Consider the following 20,726-nt stretch of genomic DNA (forward strand, 5'->3'; position numbering starts at 1 on the left):
CTTTAGCTGCATTGTACAGCCCAAATCTATCCACAATCAAAATATATTTATTTTACTCTAGAAATTTGTTTTGTTAGAAACATATCAAGAGAGTATTACTTCATTCTGCTTCAGATTTGTTTATGGGATCAAAATGAATACTTAAATACAACATTTTATGTTCTGGAATAACTGGTAGCCTGCAAGCAGACCAACAAAAGAGAAAAGATAACATGGGGAGTGAAATGAAGAAAGCTAGAAGAAAAAATCACATTGAGTTTCCCCCTGTAATTCTCTGTGTGTCTCACACTTAGCCGTTTCTTGCAAGCCCACACTCTCATCTATTCCACTCTATCAAGGAACGAATAAAAATGCAGGTGGAACTGATCCCTGGAACAGTGGTACTGTTGATTGTGTTTCTGTTCACACTCTGGGCCTTCCGGTTTCACCAAAGAAGAGTCAGATTCCCTCCTGGCCCCAGACCGTGGCCCTTTTTAGGCAATCTACTGCAAAGAGATGTTCTGCCTCTGTTTAACTCCTACACAAAGGTAGGACAGTCTTAAATCGGTTTCCTTTCTTAGTGGGTCCGAGATTCAAGATATCAATTTCCTTTATTTTGGGAAAGCTAAAGCCAATATTTCAAAGTTGGGTTTTTTTTCAGCACTATTAAATATGCTCTTGGCTCCACTGTCTGTCTTTTGTTTGTTTGTTTGTTTGTTTGTTTGTTTGTTTGTTTGTTTGTTTGTTTATAGGTTTAACCACAAACATATTTTATCAAAGTCTAAGTGGTATGAATAAGAAGCGTAGAATATTGTACAGGTCAAAATAAGTATTATCTAATATAAATGATACTGTTTTTTTTCCTGTTCACCTTATTCAGATTAGGCTATATTTTGATCTTTTGTTTCATTCTGAAAATCAGTTGATAATCTGGGAAGTATTTTCAGAAGCCATTAAAACAGGATGGGTGACACTCCCACTCCAATTCATAGGGCAAAATTCCGACCAAGAATGGACCTGTTGCCTCCCTCTGGGTCTGATGAGACGCTGCCCCTCCTTCGCCACCCCTCCAGAGGGATTCTGGTCCAAAAAAGGATCCCCAGAGTTGGTTTGTCAGACAGGGTTCATGTGAGGCTCTTCAGAGCTCACATCCCCCATGTCTGTCCAGCTGAAGAACTTCCTGTTAAATCCCTTATAGATGGCTTTTATGAGGCTTTGGGTGAACCCACATAACATGGATTTAATCCCATGGCTCCATGGGTTGCTTGAACCTAGAAAGTTGTAGCTTATTAAAGAAACCATGATGAATAAAAGTGTGAATTGTATGACATGCTCTTTCCCCTTTCTTTGAATGCCCTGATCTGGAAGTACGGATTTATTAAATGCATATGCTGACAAATCCTTGTACACTTTCACATCTTAGAAGAGTAGGAAGTCATATAATAAAAATTTTAAACATCCACAATGTATAAACCCCCACAAACTGTTTATGTTCAGAAAATAATATAATACAAGAGTTCATTTAAAGTGTAACAATATCAATTAATAGTTTCATGTAGTAGAACACCATTAGAGTAAGACTTAATGCAAGTTCTCCAGGCACAAGTTTACTGATAGATTCATTATATGCTATCAAATTGTTTTTACTCCTGGTAGCCACATAGATTTTGCCCATGATGATCTAGCCCTAACATGTTCTTTCAAGTCTCATAATAGTGCACTCATTATCACTCTTGAGTCCAATCAACTTTGCTCCTGATCATCTTCTCTTTCCTTCTAACTTTCCCAACATTAGACCCATTTCCAGAGAGCTATGTCATCAACAACAGTAGGGGACTTCTTCATGCTTGCTAGATATGTAGAAAAGCTAAACGTGTTTGATACTTATAATATACCTAATACTTATTAATTCAGAAAATTTTGAAGATGACTATACAACTGAAGCCAAGGTGTTACTTTGGACTTATTTGACAAAATCATTAGGAGAAAAAATCAAATAGAACTTTGTTTCTATACATAACTGCAGTAAGACTTTTATATACACAACAGTGGAAAGATTTGACGCTATCCACAATGGAGTAGTAGTTGTTGAAGATGAAGGAGTTTACAGAAATGGATTAATTGATACTAATTAAGTTTAATACCAGTGGAAGCCACTTTAGGATAATTTGCATGAAATAGTGGGGAGGGGGGGAATGAAATAATATGTGGATTTGATCGCTAGAAAAATAGTACATAATAGTAAAATTAAAGTTATATTATACCCATAAAGTAAAATTTTAATGTAAATTTGTATCTATAATTTATGCAAAACAAAATCAGAAGTTATTACTTAGTATTTTTTTATTTTTGCTATACTTTTGGCTTTAATCTGTTCTACTTTTTTCTTTCTCTTAAATATTAGTTTCTGTAAGTTTTTATTTTTCTTGTTTAAAAATCTAATAATGTTATTACAGAATGCAATAGCATGAGTAAAAAATATTGTGAGCCACTAACTGAAGTAGATATCCAAAAGTGAGATTACAAATCCTGCTGATTCATGCCTTTGATGGATTTTTTCCTCAGCTCAGTAAAAGGTATGGTCCAGTTTTTACTGTCTGGCTAGCTACAAAGCCAATGATTGTGATTTGTGGAATTGAGTCAGTGAAAGATGCTTTGATAACTCATAGTGAAGAATTTGGTGGACGACCTCCAGTACCTATCCTTGATTCAATATCCAAGGGCTTTGGTGAGTTCACAGATTATTTTCATTTTGATTTGAGATGTAGTTTCCAATTTCTGGAGAAACAATAAAAACATTAACTTTTCCAGGCAAATGGTGGCCATTGTTCTTTTCAAGAAATTTTTAAAAATGAAATTGCTAAATCTCTTATAGGTATTTGAAAATCTGTTCAGTCTGGTTATGACAGAGTATTAAAAGAAGAAACAGCAGGGCACTGAAATCCCGTATTTAGAGGTTTGCACAAGAGTCCAATTGATATAGTAGTCAGTTAGGTGATCTGAAATTATAACCTATGTTCAGTATTCTCTCAGAAACAACAGATTTCAGAACTGCCATCTCCTCAATTCTGTTTTAGCCAAATTTAAATTAAAACTGGCCCATATCTAAAATTTAAAAAGTGAAGAAGAGAGAAAGAAAGATCTGTCCTTTGCCATTTTTAGAGTATATTTTAATAGCAAAGCAGCAATATTGTGTAATACTAAAGTTCTCAAATCTTCTAGTCTTTCAAAAGGCTATAAAATTTTTTGAAGTCATCAGATATTATTGATTGATTGGAATGTTTAATTTGCTATTCTGCAAAACTATTTTGAGGGGATAACTCAAATCTTTTAAGGCTAAAGGCTTGGAGGTCGGTGATGTAATCAGGTGACCTTTTCAAATTTTATTCAGTAATCCAATTGTCATCACGTTCCAAAACTGAAGATGTCAAATTACAGGAAATGTTAAAGCAATGAAAAACAACAGGTTTTCCCCCCACCCCAAGAATGGATTTGGTTTATGTATATGGGTGAGAGGCAGGTGAAGCGAAATATTGAGAAAAATGGAAGCTCTTCTATCCTTTCAAAATATTCATATGTTTTGTAACTTTACCCAAGATATAATCTGAATAAAAAGAATCCGAACTCATAAGCAAATTGAGTTTCTTTACCTTTTGCCAAACTACCAATTACTCCTGAAAGAAGAAATGTAAATTTATTTGAGAAGAGTAATACTTTTGGGGTGGAGGGAGACTACTGAGCAAGTTGCTTTTTTATTATTTAAAAAATGCTGCAGTGTCTGTTCTTTGTTATTGTCAACGTCTATCCTTCCAGGGCTTATTAGCAAACATGAGAAATGGAAGATGGTGCGTCGCTTTACTATTTCCACTTTTCGAAACTTTGGAATGGGAAAGAAGTCGATGTCTGAGAGGATATTGGAAGAGGCTCACTGTTTGTTAGAGCAGATAGCAAGCTTTGAAGGTGATCTGATGTTGCAGGAGATTTTATTTATATATCTGTTTATTTATACAATTATATACCATCTTTATATGCACAACACAAGGCAGTGTACATAATGTTCCTGCCCCCCACTTCACCACAACCACTTTGTGTTTATTTATAAGATCAAAAACAAATACTTGGTTTTTGTTGAATTGATACTATTGAGTTATGTTACTGAAGCTAGCCCATTTCAGTTAAAAAATGGGGCTGAAACCTACCTGCATGGTTCATCCTGTGCCTTGAATCCCACCTCCCAGACTCTGTTCACTAGGTTGAAAAATGGCCGATCTGCACTTTCATTGTCTTTCAGAGATGCACAGATTATGACCATGATAAAGATTTACTAAAATTAAGCTGTACAATGTCTATGGTGATTTTCAGTCATCCAGGTCATGGTTGTCCCAAAGGTGCTTTTTTCAAGAGGCTCAGAGCTGAAGAAGCTTCTTGGATGAGAAGCGAAACGTCATCAAAGAAAAACCAGAAAGTCCAGTTACCTCTTGAAAAAAGCACCTTTGGGACAAGCTGTACAATGGGAAATTTTCTTGGCAAATGTTGTTTGAACCAAGAAGTTCCATAAGTGTTAAACTCCCAGTAGAATATAACATGTCCTTGATGTACTATATGACTATAATGGAGCCTGCCCATTATGACCATATGTTGCAATGATCATAAATCAGTCACAAGACTGACCCAATTTTAGAACCATTTTGGTGGTGATGAAGTGAACACAGTGATCATTGTTTACTATGGCGGGTTTTGCCAAAATGGTTTGCCAAAACCATTATAAAGCACAATCATGGGACATTACAAATGGCCATATATGCAGCCATGTTCGTGAGTGTCTAAAGTACAGTGCCATAATAACGGGGGAGGGGAGGATGCAACAATCAAAATTTCAGAACAGAGTCATAACTCCTTTTTTCCAGGGAGGTAGTAACTTTAAACAGTCACTAAAGTGACCCGTTCTTAGTTTAATATTACCTGTATAAATAAAATTTAGAAAGTCATTACAGAAAAAGATTTGAAGATGCAAAACCTGGTCAAACAATGTCTATTCTCCTTTCACTTTCTTTGCAGATCAGCCCTTTGATATAGTACCACTTATCAAAGCTACTGTTTCTAATGTTATATGCTCTGTTATCTTTGGGAATCGATTTTCTTACGATGATAAAGAATTCACTAGGCTATTGGATACCTTGGAGGCATTTATGACTTTCTTTACGAGCATTCCTGGAATGGTAGGTCACGTTTATGTACTTCTACAATAGAATTTTATCTTTGTTTAAGGAGGTTCACTTAGTTCCCTTCAACCTAAAAACAAAGTGGCCTCTCTACCTACTTCCACTTCTAAAAGGTGAGTTTGTGAGAATCACACTGTATTTCTTGATCAAGTACTGTTCTCCTTTCTCTTGGTTAGTTCAGGTGTTTCTACTTATCAGTGATTATTTCCAGAGTTATCAAAGATGTATACAGCTTCAATCCTGCTTCTTCCCAGCTAACTATTCTACTTACTACCCATTTCACAGAGGCATACATAAATAAGTGGTTTTTAAGTATATCATAATAGATCAGCTTTCATTCTATTATTTAGCATAATAGCAACTGAGGGAATATAATCAAAGAGAAAAAAATCATAACTAAATAAACTTGGTGTCCATGAGCTCATGTTTTATATTTATTTGGTCTGAAGCAGTGGTGGGATTCAACCAGTTTAACAACCGGTTTGGTGAGCATGTGCATAGAGTTCAAAAACTGCCCATTTTACGCTTAAGAACTTATAATGGTCTCGCCTCAGTCTATCAGCCGCTGTCCTCAGGACTCAACACTTACCTTCTATGTCAGTGCTGGTGAGTAAAACAGCTGACGGGTGGCAATCCACTGTGCCACGTGAATCAGCTGAACTAAAAAACAGGGAAATATAGGACAGGAAAGGGCAGGGGTGGGGGACCAATTGCTCACTGGAACTACCAGTAGAATCCCACCATTGGTCTGACGACACTGTAGAATAAAATGAAAATGTTTCTACTTGATCTTGCATTACACGATGGACGAACATCATCATATAGTTTATTTAAAAAAGAAAAAAAGAAACAAGAGAGCACTTTATAAGAGAACTAGCAAAAGCAAAAGAGGTAAACTGGCAATGGCTAACTTTTACTATCACCATGTTTCAGGTATACAGCAGTTTGCCAAATATCATGAACTTACTTCCTGGCCCTCATAGGAAAGTTTTCTCTGACTGTAAAACGGTCTGTAACTTTATTAGGAATGAAGTGGACACTCACAAGAAGACCCTGGATCCAGACAATCCTAGAGACTTTATTGATTGTTTCCTTCTTAAATTAGAAAAGGTATGTTGCAAGGAAATTTAGCAGACAATGCACAAAGAACAACGTTCCAATTATGCACTTGCGCCCCATTTTCTGATGGCATCTAGGAGAGGGAGCAATTTGTACTGCTGAGACAGCAGAAAGCAAAAGGACTGTTATCTTCCAACCCTGCCACAAAAACTGCAGTAAAATATGAAGTCAATAGTGGCCTCCATAAACAAACAAACTCACTGCTTAAGAAACTGTTGTGTGGAAATGTAGAAATAGAAGTGCTTCTAGCAGAGGACTCCTACTCATTTTTCAATTCTTAAAAAAAGGAGGAGAGGGTTAAAAGTGTCCCTGTTCTTTTAGAACTGTCTCTGAAAACCTTTTCTGTCCCCCTTGCTAGCAAAGAAGGTTGTAGCCTCAACAAGGGAAATTAAACCTATCTGTTACTTATGTATAGGCTTCTTGGTACCATCTGAAAGAATGCAATACTGTGGCAGGTTGTTAGTTGTAGCCAGTAAAACATTCATTGCAAGATTAATCTGGATGCTGTTGAATCATGAGATAGCAAATGCCCTTTGAGCATTGAGGGAAGCGAAGCTTTGTGGCTGTTGCTGGGCAGAATGAAAAGGATCGTGGAAGGAGATATCAGGGAAAAGGAACGTTTATGAATAAAATGCTTGCAAGATTTCAAAAGCTCAGCTTGTGAGTTGAAGATGGAGAGGAAATTCCATGTAGAAGAGAGAAAAAAGAATTTTCTGCATTACTGTACAATAGCTGCATAACTGGTGGGATTCTGGGGAAGAGTTGAAGATACAGGGCAGAAAAAGAACCAGTTTGATTTATTTGGAATTCAGCTGTTTCCCTTTCCCTTTCATTTAAACAGTGAGAGATCTGACCCAAACATCTATTCAATTGAATTGGGTATTCAAATTAATATAGAGAATATAGAGAACTCTATCTTGAGTTATTTGCTGCCTGCCCTCTAAATTGGTCTAGAAAAAAAGTAAAGTGAGAAGAAACAGGAGGACATCTTGATGACATTGTGATACAGCTACATATTCTGCCTTTTTATTTTATTTGTACCTTAATTTACAGGAACAAAATTCTTCCTTAATCTGTATGGAAGACTTGGTCATGTCTGTGTTTCAGCTCTTCATTGCTGGAACGGAAACCACAAGCAGTAGCATCTCATGTGCCCTTGTCGTTCTGGCCAGATTCTCAGATGTCCAAGGTATATGATATGATAAACTTTGTTCATATTTTCTCCCTCAAATATGGATTCCCAGCAGTGGTGGGTTGCTCCCAGTTCATCCCAGTTTAGCTGAACTGGTAGTGGCAGCAGCGGGAAGCTCCGCCCGAACGCTTCTGTGCATGTGCGAGCATATGCACAAGCAAACCGGTAGTAAACTGGTTAGCAACCCACCATAGCAATAGCAATAGCAGTAGACTTATATACCGCTTCATAGGGCTTTCAGCCCTCTCTAAGCGGTTTACAGAGAGTCAGCATATTGCCCCCAACAATCTGGGTCCTCATTTTACCCACCTCGGAAGGATGGAAGGCTGAGTCAACCCTGAGCCGGTGAGATTTGAACCGCTGAACTGCTGATCTAGCAGTAGCCTGCAGTGCTGCATTTAACCACTGCGCCACCTTGGCTCCTCATGATTCCCAGATACACTACAAAGAAAAACTACAGGTTGGCATTTTCCTGCCATTTTTCACTATGTTTCCAGATATTTCAAGTGACAATCTAATGTGTTAAAGAAACCTTCCAAATTAGCTTTTAAAGAGACTTCAAATAATAGGAACCCAATATAAATGTTAGATTTCTCTAAGCATGTTTTCTTAGTATTGTACATGTCCTTAGACTTATATACTGTTTCACTGTGCTTCACAGCCCAATCTAAGCAGTTTACAGGATCAGCCTATTGCCCCCAACAATCTGGGTCCTCATTTTACTGTCCTTGGAAGGATGGAAGGCTGAGTCAACCTTGAGCCATTCAGAATCAAACTCCTAGAGTGAGCAGTGAGTTAGCCTGAAGTCCTGCTCTAAGGCAGTAAAATGAAGCAGTTCTGTGACTCCTCAGTTTGTCTTCTGACAAGCAAAGTCAATGGGGAAACTAGTGAAGATTCACTTAATGACCCTTTACTAACTTAATAACTACAGTGATTCACTTAACAAGAAAGGCAAGAAAGGTCATGAAATGGGACAAATTTCATTTAATTATCCCACTTATCAACATAAATCTTGGGCTCAGTGTGGTCATAAGTTAAGGACTATCTGTATTAGTAGCTCAGAGTTGAAATGTGGGGTCCTGGGTATTCACTGTGCTTGGTTGTAAACTCTAGCTGTTTGCTACTGCCCACTATCAATTAATAGTTCAGTAATAATTTTGGAGAACACATGTGAGTGTTGCAGATAATGGTCTCTTTCATGCAGCAAAGTATCTTTCTTGAACTCTGATTCCATGAACATTTATGCAACAGCTGCATCTGGATTACACACATCTGGACTACTGCTATTTTGCAGTTAAACACATACAGATAAAGAATTAACTATCATTCAGGATTCAATTGTCTCATAGAGGTGGGATGGGGAAGAGGGTGGGAAGAAATGATTGAATGGAATGCCTGAACCCTTAAGCACCAGCTTGGCCTCCATGCTGATTGGGGATGGTTTTCTCTAATTTTAACATCCAACCAGAGAAAATTGCTGGTCACTGCCCTCACAGTGTCAGGTGAAGAAGCTAAATGGACAGTGGTACAAAATGGCTTGTTTAGCTATCCTTTAAGGGCACAAAGTGGGGCAATGTGCTTTATGTTGATATGTTTTCTTCCCAGCTCTAGGTGGGAAGAAAGCAGGGCAAATAGCTAGGTGAATGAGCCCAAAGAGATGTGAAATGGAGAAGAAACTGGAGTGCATCTTTGATTATCCACTACGTAAAGATGAATGAAGTTTAGGTCTGGAGTGGTTGAAAAAAAATATTGTTTGTTTTTAAAAAGTATGATTTATTGCAGCCAAAATGCAGCAGGAAATTGATGACATTGTGGGAGCAAACCGTGTTCCCTCCATGGAGGATAGGATGAAGCTGCACTACACCAATGCATTTATTCATGAGATCCTACGTATTCCACACTTTACTAATGATAACTTCCCACGCATGACAACTCGGGATGTGAATTTCAGGGGACACTTCATCCCTCAGGTGTGAAAAATCAGACAATATCTGGGATTCTCTCTGCATACAAATATGTAACTGCAATTGCAGTACAATTAAGCTTCTGCAGTAATTGCTGCTTATATTTTGTGAATGTTATTTTAGGCCCCTGGATTTTAGAGAATGCTCTATTTATTTGCAAATGTCGTCAACCGTCCTAAACATTTTCCATTCTGCTGAGCTTCACTGATTTCAATTAAAGTTCTTAACTACAAAAATTAATTCCTTTTTCTTTGTACCAAGCAACTGAGGATGTTTAATAAGAAAACTGGCACTATGTGTTTAACTTTTAGTCATAATACATTTCTGGGAATATTCTTCGAGAATGCAAAATGGGAGCATAAATGTCCTCAGTAAAAATGATGGATTAATTGATTTAGTTGGCCTCTTTTGGAATCTAGAATTCTGCCTTCCTGATAGTGGAAAAGTAATATTTTGTAGGAGTACTGAATATGCTTTTTATTTACATTTGGTTTCATCAATCATAAAGCCATAGAGCCAGTTTGGTATAGTGGTAAAGGCATCAGGCTAGAAACCAGAGAGACTGAATTCTACTCCTACCTTAGACACAAAGCTAGATGGATGACTTTAGGCCAGTCACTTTCTCTCAGAAAGGAGGCCATAGCAAGCCACTTCTAAAAAACCTTGCAAAGAAAGTTGCAATGCTGTCCAGGTAATCTCTGAGAACTAGACATCATTGAACAGAAGAAAAATAGTTAATAAAACAATAATTTGGGATCTCCTCTCTAAAGAGGAGAAACACCAGTTGCTATCTTTTGGTTTCTAATTAAATGTGTTTTGGTATCCATACATATTTTAAAAACATTTCATCCCTCACAATGATTTGCAGTGCTTGTGTGCTATCATTTTTACTGTCATTGTATAAGATGCTATATAACTGAATAGATATAATTGTCTCCTAGCTATATCAGGACATAGTAACAGCTCATTTCTGCAGATACAAGGAGGACCTCTCAATTGTCTTTCAGAAGACATAATAATTTTTTTAAAGTTACAATATACAGATAAATTGAACCAGAATCTCAGCTTGGAAGGTATAAACTTCTTACATCAAGGCATGTTGCAGAATGCAACACAATTCCAACATTTATCATTCTGAAGAATTATCCATCAGCAGATATAGAGTGATAAACCTAATTGATAAACCATTCAAAAGGAACAATCAAAGAGACATCAGCTCTGAGCACATCCTCCCAAATACACACCCTTTAAATAATACTCAAAAAACCAGAACAATCAAGGGAAAAAATCTTCCCAAATCCACACAAGGCTGTGGACAGCAAACCAACTTAAATCCCCCACTTAGGAGCACTGATGACATTATTAATCTGGTAATAAAATATCTGCAAGAAAAAATCCAAGCTGAAAGAAAGGTCTACTAGAGAATGGTGAAGGCCACCATTCGACATTATCAGTGAACAACTGTAATGAACTAAGTAGTCATCCATTGTTCAAGTCTTCTGTAATGCTTTTAATCCCCCAACCTCATTCTGGATAAAGAGCATGATATATAAATATATCAAAGCCTCTAAATAAAAATGGTGCTAATGTGCCAAAGTAATATAGTATTAACACAACTAGAGGGCATTTTTAAATAATTCAAAATAAACGTTTTCTTTTGTTGGAGAAAATGAGTATGGTAATATGCAAACACCAGGTATGGAGAAATCTTGTAAATTGCATATACCTTTCAAGGAGTCTTGTTTTTTGAAAGAATTAAGAACAGTCTATTTCTTTATGAGGTTGGGAAAATCCATCTTTCCTCTCTGTATCATTTTGTCTCCTTAAAGGGCACGACTGTTCTTCCATTGTTGATTTCAATTCATTTTGATCCTGTGTGCTGGGAGGATCCTGAAAATTTTCATCCAACTCATTTCTTGGACAAGAAGGGTGAATTTCAAAAGAAGGATTCCTTTTTACCTTTCTCTGCAGGTAACAAGGGCTATAGCTGAATTAGTGATTTGGGATCTTCAAGGTTGGTCAGTTACCTGTAAGGCTGTTGAACTGTTACCTCACCTATGCTCACAGATGCTGTTCTCCCTGCCTGCCCTTGCCACTATCTGTATTAGTTTCAAATCATGGAGAGAATATGGTTGAATCATGAAGGAGAATGTTCAATCTCTTGGAATCAGGAGAGACAGGGTAGCTGCTAATCAACCCCTCTACTGAAAGGGACTTTTTGTTGAAAAAGCTATAAATAATCATAGGAGGAGGAAGAGAAATTTGGATCATGTTAGGACCAAAACAATAGGGGAGATTAGTATCTTCCTCTTTACTGTTTTCCCTAATCCAGTTTCCCTTTTCCCTAGATAATTTTTTTAATATGTTTATTAAAAGTTTTAATGAGAATATAAAAATTAACCAAAACTAATACAGACTACAAAGGACAAAACAAGAGAGGAAGAAGAGGAAAACCAACAGAAGAAGCTTCCAATTCCTTTTGAAGCAAATACAAATTGATCTCTTTCTTTAAGTTTTTTTCTATTATCTATTTCTATTTTTCTATGACTGCATGTTTTTATTTTTTCATGTGAAAAGTGCTTGAAATGGCTTTCCATCAGTGTAGATATTGGTGTTTTTTTCTCTAATCAAAGCAACTAATTTAATGATCTTTGGAAGTTCTATCATCTTCACCAATCTTTTCTTCACTCTGGGTATTGTTTCCAGTTTTGGAACTTATAATAATCTTGATGCAGTTGTGATATGTACAATGTTCTATGAATTATTTTTAGTTGCTTCTTTCATATTCCTTATTCCTAGTTAATGTTATCTCAGGGAGGGAAGAACAGGGAGGAGAGGCTTCCACCTACTGGGGTATGTGTGTGTTAGTGCCTCTTCCCAATGCTGTAGTCTTAATACGTAGCAACCGTTTCCCTCTGGTGGCTGATTTTAAGATCCCAGGAAGATGCAGGAAACCTGACTGCGACTTCCTTGTTCTTATATCTGGTTTGGTCTTAAAAGCTGAAATCAATTTACTAAAATACTCCAAGGATATTAAAGTATCTGTCATAATATTTTATCTAAACAGCAGATATCTTTTTATTTCATGGTTACAATCACTATCCTTGTGAAAGTCTGTAGAGATTCTCAGTCATCCAGGTCATGGTTGTCCCAAAGGTGTTTTTTCAGGAAGCAACTGGACTTTCTTGTTTTCTCTTTTGAAGATGTTTCACTTCTTAAGAATGCTTGTCTGCTTCATGTTTTTTTTAAAAAAAATATTATTGTGATTGTTTGTACAATCAGCCAGATATTTAGACTGAATTAGGCACTCTTATCCACCTATTGAGTCATTCTCAAAAACCTGTGCTACGCAGATGATATTGTTTTATGATGTCAAAGGTATCATTGCCATATGCAAGCTGTTCCCAATAAATGGTCAGTGCAGATGGTAATTCAGGTTATGCTGCAATTATTTTGGGATTGCCCCCAACGCACCTATTACCATTGGTACCAACTTTACTTTCTTTTGCCACAGTCATATATCTATTTGCCGATCTTTGTGTTTTGTTATGGTCTCCAGTGCTTTCTCTTCTAATTTACTATCTCCGGGTACATGCAGTCCTTGACTTACAACCGATCATTTAGTGACCATTCGAAGTTACAATGGCACTGAAAAAAGTGATTTATGATCATTTTTCACATTTATGACCATTGTAGTATCCCTGAGGTCACATGATCCAAATTCAGACACTTGGCAACTGATTTATATTTATGATGGTTGCATTGTCTCCAGGATCATGTGATCACTTTTTGCAACTTTCTGACAAGCAAAGCCAATGGGGAAGCCAGATTCACTTAACAACTGTGTCACTAACTTAACAACTGCAGTGATTCATTTAACAACTGGGGCGAGAAAGGTCGTAAAATGGGGTAAATATCACTTAACAACAAGTCAAGGACTACCTGTATTGCCTTACCCATTATCTGGACATTTTTTGTTTTTCTTATTGACAATTGTTAAGTCTGGGATGTTATGTAGTATGTGCTTGTCAGTTTGAATTCTAAAGTCCCAGAGCACTTTACCTTCTTCATTTTATGGTCCCATCAGTTCTTCTTTGTAGGCAAATGAGATTTCTAGCAAATCTTCTAATGCACAATTCTTGATACTTTTTTGTTGTTTGTACACAATCTGTGCAATCTTCTTGTAGCAGCTACCCAGGTGGTCCATTGTTTCTTCAGCTTGTTTGCAGAGATGGCATCTGCTGTTTGTTGCTGTCTTCTCAATTCTGGCTTTGTGTGCATTTGTTCTTAAAGCTTCTTCTTGTGCAGGCAGAATTTGCCTCTCTGTCTCTTTCTTAATTTTCCTGCTCATAGCCATTGCAAGATCTTCTCATCGGCCTCCCTGAATTTTCTTAATGTACTGCCCATGTAGTACTTTGCCTTGCCATGTGTCTTTTCTAGTCTCCATTAGGTCTTCATTGTAGGCCAGTATGTTCTCTCTAGAATTCAGTATTATTATGATTCATTGCAAAGTTAGCCAGACTTTTAGATTGGATTTGGCATTTTTATATACCTATCGAGTCCTTTCCAAGAACCTAGAATAGGCAGATGTTGTTGATTAATGGTGTAAAGGCATTTGTTATTTTAAAAAAAACAAATTAAACATTGAATGGTAGCCATTTCAAAAGTTCCAGATATTTTGGAATGGCTATGATATTTTCCCAGCACTCAGACTACAATATGCTCTTTTTGGTATTCTGATTTTCATTTTCCAGTGCTAATGTGAGAATATGCCTTACTTTCTGTCTAGCATAAAGGCATTATATATTTATTGACTGATTTGATATGTTTGGTTGTCCATCTCAACAATTGACCAACTAATTGACAATTAACTAACTATCTTCTTTGGGTTTTTTGTACAGGGAAGAGAGCATGTCCAGGAGAAGCATTGGCTGATATGGAACTCTTCCTGTACTTTACCTTTCTGCTTCAGCATTTCACTTTTGAATTGACAATAGACCCTGAAGAGGTAGACTTAGAAGCTGTGTATTTGGGCTGTAGGGAAAAAGGAAAGTATCGCTACTTACGGGCTATCAAACGTAAGATTTAAATTAGTAGCAGAAATAAATGAATGTTCCAACTTTCTCCTACTCACACCTACATTTCTAATGCTAAATGTAAGTTTCTAAAAGTATCAGAAAGTTTTGAATTAAGTGCCAGAAGGAGTTAAATAAGGAAAACTTCCTATCAGAAGATGTTCTTAATTAGGAAAACCCCCATCACATTAAAAGAGGAATTTGATGATTGACTAGAAGGAACAGGAGAACTAGAGATTATAATTATCAAAGAAGATATCCACTAATTCAGAATGGAACAATATTATTTGCTTGTGGGAGAATTCAAGGATATCTGGGGGCAATGCACTCAGAAATTATAAAATTGGAATTCAAAATAAATTATGGAAAAGGGACAACTTTTAGTAAATGAAACAGATTGTGGTTAATTTGCATGTAGATGGACCATATATTTTCAAATGTCAAGTTACAAGACCTCTCTCCAAGATGGTTGCTGAACAGTAGAAATTTATTTTTATTTTTTATTTTTTTGCTGCCAAAGATGGAGTGTTGCTCCCTGGATTTGAATGGGAACACTTAGGAATAGCAATAGCACTTAGACTTATATAAAGCTTTACGGTGCTTTACAACCCTGTCTAAACAGTTTATAGAGTCAGCATATTGCCCTCAATCACCTTGATCCTCATTTTACTGACCTCAGAAGGATGGAAGGCTGAGTCAACCTTGAGCCGATGATAACCAAACTGCTGGAAGCCAGCAGAATTAGCCTACAATACTGCATTCTAATCAGGGCACCACCATGGCCCAATGACCCAAGATGACCTTTAGATAGCTGAGGACCCACCTGGAAATAGGAATCTTGAAGAGTCCAGTTTCCCATGTCAGTGGTCAGAAAATTACCAGTTATCCATCTTTCTCTTGGCAATTTGTTTTCTTAACTATCTCTGAGTTTTAACTTCATTTTTTGAAACTTTTGTTTCACTTTGCTTTTTATCTTTAAAAGTTGTCTGGCTGGCTAAATGCTGATTTAACTCCCTGTTTGATTTTGTTCTCTTTTTTTTTTCTTTTTCCCTTTGATTTATGTTGTTGTTTGTAATAACTTTTCCTTTTCCTTAAGGAAACATGGATAATGAAAGTGCTTTCATTTGACTGATATCTATATTGGACTCCCACAAAAAGGGTTTTTGCATTTTACTAATTTGGAAAACATTTGAAGCTTTTTTAAAAAAAATATTTTAACTTTGAATCAAAATATTCAGAAATATCTTCCCTGCTTCTTTATCTATTTCTTCACTTCAACATTCTGTTTCCTCTTTTTTTTTAATTAAATTTTTTTTAAATTTTAATTTGAAACAAGTACAACATCTTTTTTTACATCTATAGAAAGTGTATCAGTCGATCACAAATAAACTTTGGTACATCTCCTCCACAGTCAACAAACATAACTCATGTTAACTCAAGCATTTTAACTCAGATATTCATACATATCACCATCGTCATACATCCATTTTCATTTGACTGTAATTATTATTTAAAAATATTAATAAAAGTAATAATCTTAAACAATACATGCCCACACCAGTGGGAAAAGAAAAAGTAAAAAAAAAAAAACAAAAAAAAAACAACAACAACAAAAAACAAAAAGGACAAAAAGGACAAAAGACAAGGCAGGGAAGAAAAAAAAAGGAAAAAAAAAGAAAAAAAGGAACACAGGTATATATTATAAAAAAAAGTATATCAGCTGGTTACAACATGTTTTGGTGCATCTCTTCCATTAATTCATATTAATTCAAATATCTTAACTCAAATGTTTACTATATTATCATCATTATACCTCTACTTTTAGTTAACTATAGTTATTTAAACATCCTTCATCCTTAACTATGCCAAAGAATTAATCCATAACACATGCTGATATTTCATTTACTTGTTTGTAAAATCCTCTATTAACATCAAATCCTCATATCCTATTTTAGCTGAACATCCATAATATTTAATACCAGAAACTCCATCGTCCATGCAGTGTAGTTTATTATCATTCTCCCTTCTTTATGTAGTTATATCATATATCATAACATTTTCCCCATATTAATTAACATTTAACTGTATATATTTTATTTAGTTTTTTAATAGTGATAATTATTGTGATTAATACCCTTTATATATAATCCAAAAATATTTCCAACCTTCCTTTCTCATATCCAATTATTATTTATCATATCAACTCCACATTATATACATTACTATCAATATCAATTATTATTCAGCTATATCTATTACAAATAAGAGTAATTAGATTTAGCTAATTTTCAATTGTATTCTTCAGTCTATCAGCCTATGTCTCTCCAATAGCAAAACTTCCTTAGTCCTCTTACCATTCCTAAAACAAATTCCCCAAACATTTTTTATAAGCAAGTCCAAACAGAAATATCTTCGCACCTTTTTGCTTAGGGTGCCTCTGATGTAATAACATTGTCCTTGGCTTGTTCCACTCAATTTGTCTTTGACTTTCAAGGGTGGTGTCGAAAATTCTGCAAATAATGTTTCATAAAGTATAGATTATTTAATGCTTCTCATTCCTCCTGCAATCTGTCTTTTGAGATAAGTTTTCTGTATGGCTCCCCTTCTTTCAAACATTGCATCTCTTTCTCTTTCTGCCTCCGAAGTAGAACAGATGCCTGGCGTGTCAGCAAGTTGAGAGACTTCCTTTCTGACATTCTTCATTTGGATTTCAGGAGCACTCAAACATTCAACTTTCTGACTCTTTCCTTCATATTTTAATGTTAAAAACAACAAATAGTCCAGTTTTTTTCAGATTTTTTTTCAGATTTTTCATAAGTATCAAACAACTTCTGAAAAGCGGAAAAAATCTTTTGAAATGAATCACTTGAAGCAAGTATAGATGCCATGATGTGACGCAGATGAAATTGCATGTAGGGACACGCTGGGAGCTATGCAGTCTTATCTGATCTTAGACCAACACAGCCAAGCAGTAAAAATGTCAGGTTATAAGAAGCCAAATTATAGTAAATTGGTTTACAGCCCACTTAAGGAGAGCCTGAGGGGGTGTTGAAGTAAAATAAACTTTCCTTTATCCACGTAAACAGCATTCAAAACATTTAAGAAATAGGGTAACCACCAGCCATAAATCCATTAAAAAAAACAAACCAATTCGCCGCTAGATTCTTCTGTTCTTTGGTTTCAATTAGCTTAAATTTTAGTGCGGACCGTCTCTCTTTGAATAATAAAATCAGCTTACCAGTTGAATCCACTTATACCATTCTTAGGGGCAACCTGCAGTTTCGGTTAGCATACAGCTAATCCAGAAAGGAATTGGCAGGAGGGGTTAATTCCAAGCCCCCCCAGAGACTTTGCGAACGTCTCTGAGGTCACTGGATCTCCCCTCACCTTTCACTGTCTTCTCCGGGACAGCTAGGGTCCAACGACCCATCCAAAAATCCTTCGGAATAGGGGAATTTCAGGAATAGCCTGAAACTCCATCTTCTCACTGCTAAGCCCTGCCTTCTTCCAACATTCTGTTTCCTCTTATCTATCATTGCTAAGTTTTACAGAGCAACGGTGTATCAGATTACAGACAAGCAAATGTGTCTAATATCTGAAAAAGAGACTGTGTGGTAACATGCAGTAACTAGTTGAAAGCTTTTTTAAAAGCTTTTAAATCCATTATCATTTGATGAAAAGATAATGGCTGCAGAAAAATTCAGATGCATGTAGCTCTGGATAACTTAGATTCACAAGAAGAATGTGATTTGAAAGCAGTAGATTCACTGGAAAGAAATATGGTCTGTACAGACTTAGACCTTAGTTGATTGCGAATACCTCCCAGAAGTTCAAGCCTGCATTCTTAAAACAGCAGAGACCTAAGTTGAAGAAGTGATAAAGTGGTTTTCCCTAGGAGGATGAAAAATATTTGGAATGGATTTATCACACTTAACTGGAAAACAATTTCGTCTGGATATTTTGCGAAAGATAAACTGACTTTGGAGATTGAATTTATTATTTTTAACCAGATAATTGATAAGAGATGGTATTAAGAAACAAATATGGATATTTGATTAAGGATATTTACTAATTTGGGATTGATAAAATGGCATGGTAAATTTTCTGTGAGTTTATTACAATAACAGTTTATTAACAAGGGTTTTACAATTTTAATCTTGCCTTTTTATTATTACTATTTTTTCATTAATATAATATATAAAAGGCAAGATAATAATTTACAAATAGATTTAGTAGTTTTAAAAAAATTGGGGCCTGTTTTGCAAAGGATGGAAAACTAATAATGTAGTAATGTATTATTACTATTCATCTGGTGGGATAATATGCGTATATGTCTTAGATCTTTTTTCCCCCTTTAATGCACTTTTTAAATGTTTCACTGTTTTGTGTATTTTCTTGGTTTGCTTTTAAAATAATTGGGAGTTTTGTATTTTAACTTGAATACGATAAAAATAGAAGCAAGCAATGAGAGGTAAAAAAAATAATATGGAAAACAATGTTACATTGGATATACAAACAAACCTGGTTGATGTCATAATAATTAAATGGGACATAGAAATAATAAATCAGAAGAATGATTTGGACATCTTTTTTATCTTGGATTAACAAAAGAAACAACTTAAATTTGTGAAAGAATTTCTTTTTTAACATTTTTTCTTTTATTTAAAAGATTGAAATACAAAAGAAAAAATCAAAGAAAAAACAAAATTATATAAAAAACTTAAAAAATGTGAATTTCTTTAACAGAGGACAAAAACACATGTTATTGCGCCTAGTTGAACATTGACAAATCTATTGCAACAATAATAGCTTCTCTCTTGCAAAACAGCCCCCAAATTTATAAGCTTGACATGTCATACATTAATGAAAGAAGAAATAGCTAACAGGTTAAATAACAGCAAAGTTAAAGTACAAAGCACTTTGTTAACAGTCGATTATTGTAATTTACTCATAGAAAGTCTACATGATTTCTTATTGTCCACAAATCATCTCAATCATTATCTCTGAGTCCAGGATCAAATACCCTTATCTGGTTGTTAATATTGAATATTGAAACCTTTTAAATATTTTGTTATAAATGTCTGTTATACTTATCTCTGCAAGCTCCATTGTTCAACAATTCTCCTTGATAACACAACATTCCTCTTGCCAAGAAAGTCCAGTCCAACCTTCATCATATCCATTATCTCAGAATTTCTTATATTCTTCTCAATCTTTTCTGCCAGATCTATATATTTTTAAAATCAAATACTTTCTTCTTCACATCTGACAGCAACAGATCAGGTTCCAATTCATCAAATTGAAAATCAAATCCAACTATTGACTCCTTTTGGATGTCATCTTGAGTTTGCACAACCGTTATTGAGCCATTATATTTTCAAATAAGATGCTCTAAATTAGCAAGCATTCTTTTTTCAACTGCCCCCCCCTGAAAAAAAATTCATTTCCTTTTAGAGGCAAGATAAACATTGTTTTTTCTTTTTCAAGGATAATAGAAGCAGATAAGTCATAACCCAACATCCACATAGAAGGGGTTTTTTTTCCTCCAGGGTTAAAGGAAGGTGTTTCATCTCAATTACTTTGCTCATCTAACGAGAAGGAAGAGCTCACTGGAGAAGAGCCTAATGCTGGGAAAGATTGAGGGCAAAAGAAGAAGGGGATGACAGAGAATGAGGTGGCTGAAGTCACCAAAGCAGTAGGCATGAGCTTAAATGGTCTCTAGAGCATGGTAGAGGACAGGAAGGCATGGAGGAACATTGTCCATGGGGTTGCGAATCATGATGGGTCAGTCACGACTTCACAACTAACGACAACAACAAAAACAAGTAGAATGTTCCTATAAAAAATAAGAAATAAATATAAAGGCTCTTAAAAAAAAAAAGCTAAAAGGAGAAAACAGTATAATACAGTATAATACTGTGTCCCACCACAAACCTCCTTACAGCTAAAAAGTAGTTTGTAATTTAATAGTGAACAGTGAAAGAACGGGGGGGGGGAGTTGTAAAAGTCTGTTTACGCCATCTTGAGGAAGGGCCATCTTGTGGAAAAAAAATCTAAGAGGAGAAAAAAATTGTTACTAAACCGATTTTTAGGAAAAGTTATTTGAAAGGATTAAAGATCTTAAAAGTGAATGGAAGGGATAAAAATACAGGGATGAGCGTGGCCAGCACATGAC

General features: G+C 35.6%; 1 protein-coding gene across 1 annotated transcript; it reads left to right on the forward strand.

The window, feature by feature from the left end:
- The first annotated feature begins 350 nt into the window (after nt 1–350).
- Nucleotides 351–14,565, forward strand: LOC106538299 (cytochrome P450 2C5-like). The gene is made up of 9 exons (XM_014052747.2): nt 351–527; nt 2,545–2,707; nt 3,793–3,939; nt 5,038–5,198; nt 6,135–6,311; nt 7,374–7,509; nt 9,295–9,482; nt 11,306–11,447; nt 14,378–14,565. The coding sequence occupies exons 1-9, from the start codon at nt 351–353 to the stop codon at nt 14,563–14,565; spliced, it is 1,479 nt and encodes a 492-aa protein (XP_013908222.2).
- Nucleotides 14,566–20,726: the final 6,161 nt, after the last annotated feature.

Source organism: Thamnophis sirtalis, unplaced genomic scaffold, assembly GCF_051295495.1.
Source record: "Thamnophis sirtalis isolate CommonGarterSnake01/CBP01778 unplaced genomic scaffold, rThaSir2_p1.2 scaffold_3, whole genome shotgun sequence".
Taxonomy (NCBI): domain Eukaryota; kingdom Metazoa; phylum Chordata; class Lepidosauria; order Squamata; family Natricidae; genus Thamnophis; species Thamnophis sirtalis.

Bases quoted from the DNA above. Each gene is read 5' to 3' on its own strand.
- LOC106538299 (XM_014052747.2), top strand. From the start codon at position 351: ATGCAGGTGGAACTGATCCCTGGAACAGTGGTACTGTTGATTGTGTTT. The intron at 528-2,544 runs GTAGGACAGTCT...TTTTTTCCTCAG, and splicing joins TGTTTAACTCCTACACAAAG to CTCAGTAAAAGGTATGGTCC. The intron at 7,510-9,294 runs GTATATGATATG...GATTTATTGCAG, and splicing joins CAGATTCTCAGATGTCCAAG to CCAAAATGCAGCAGGAAATT.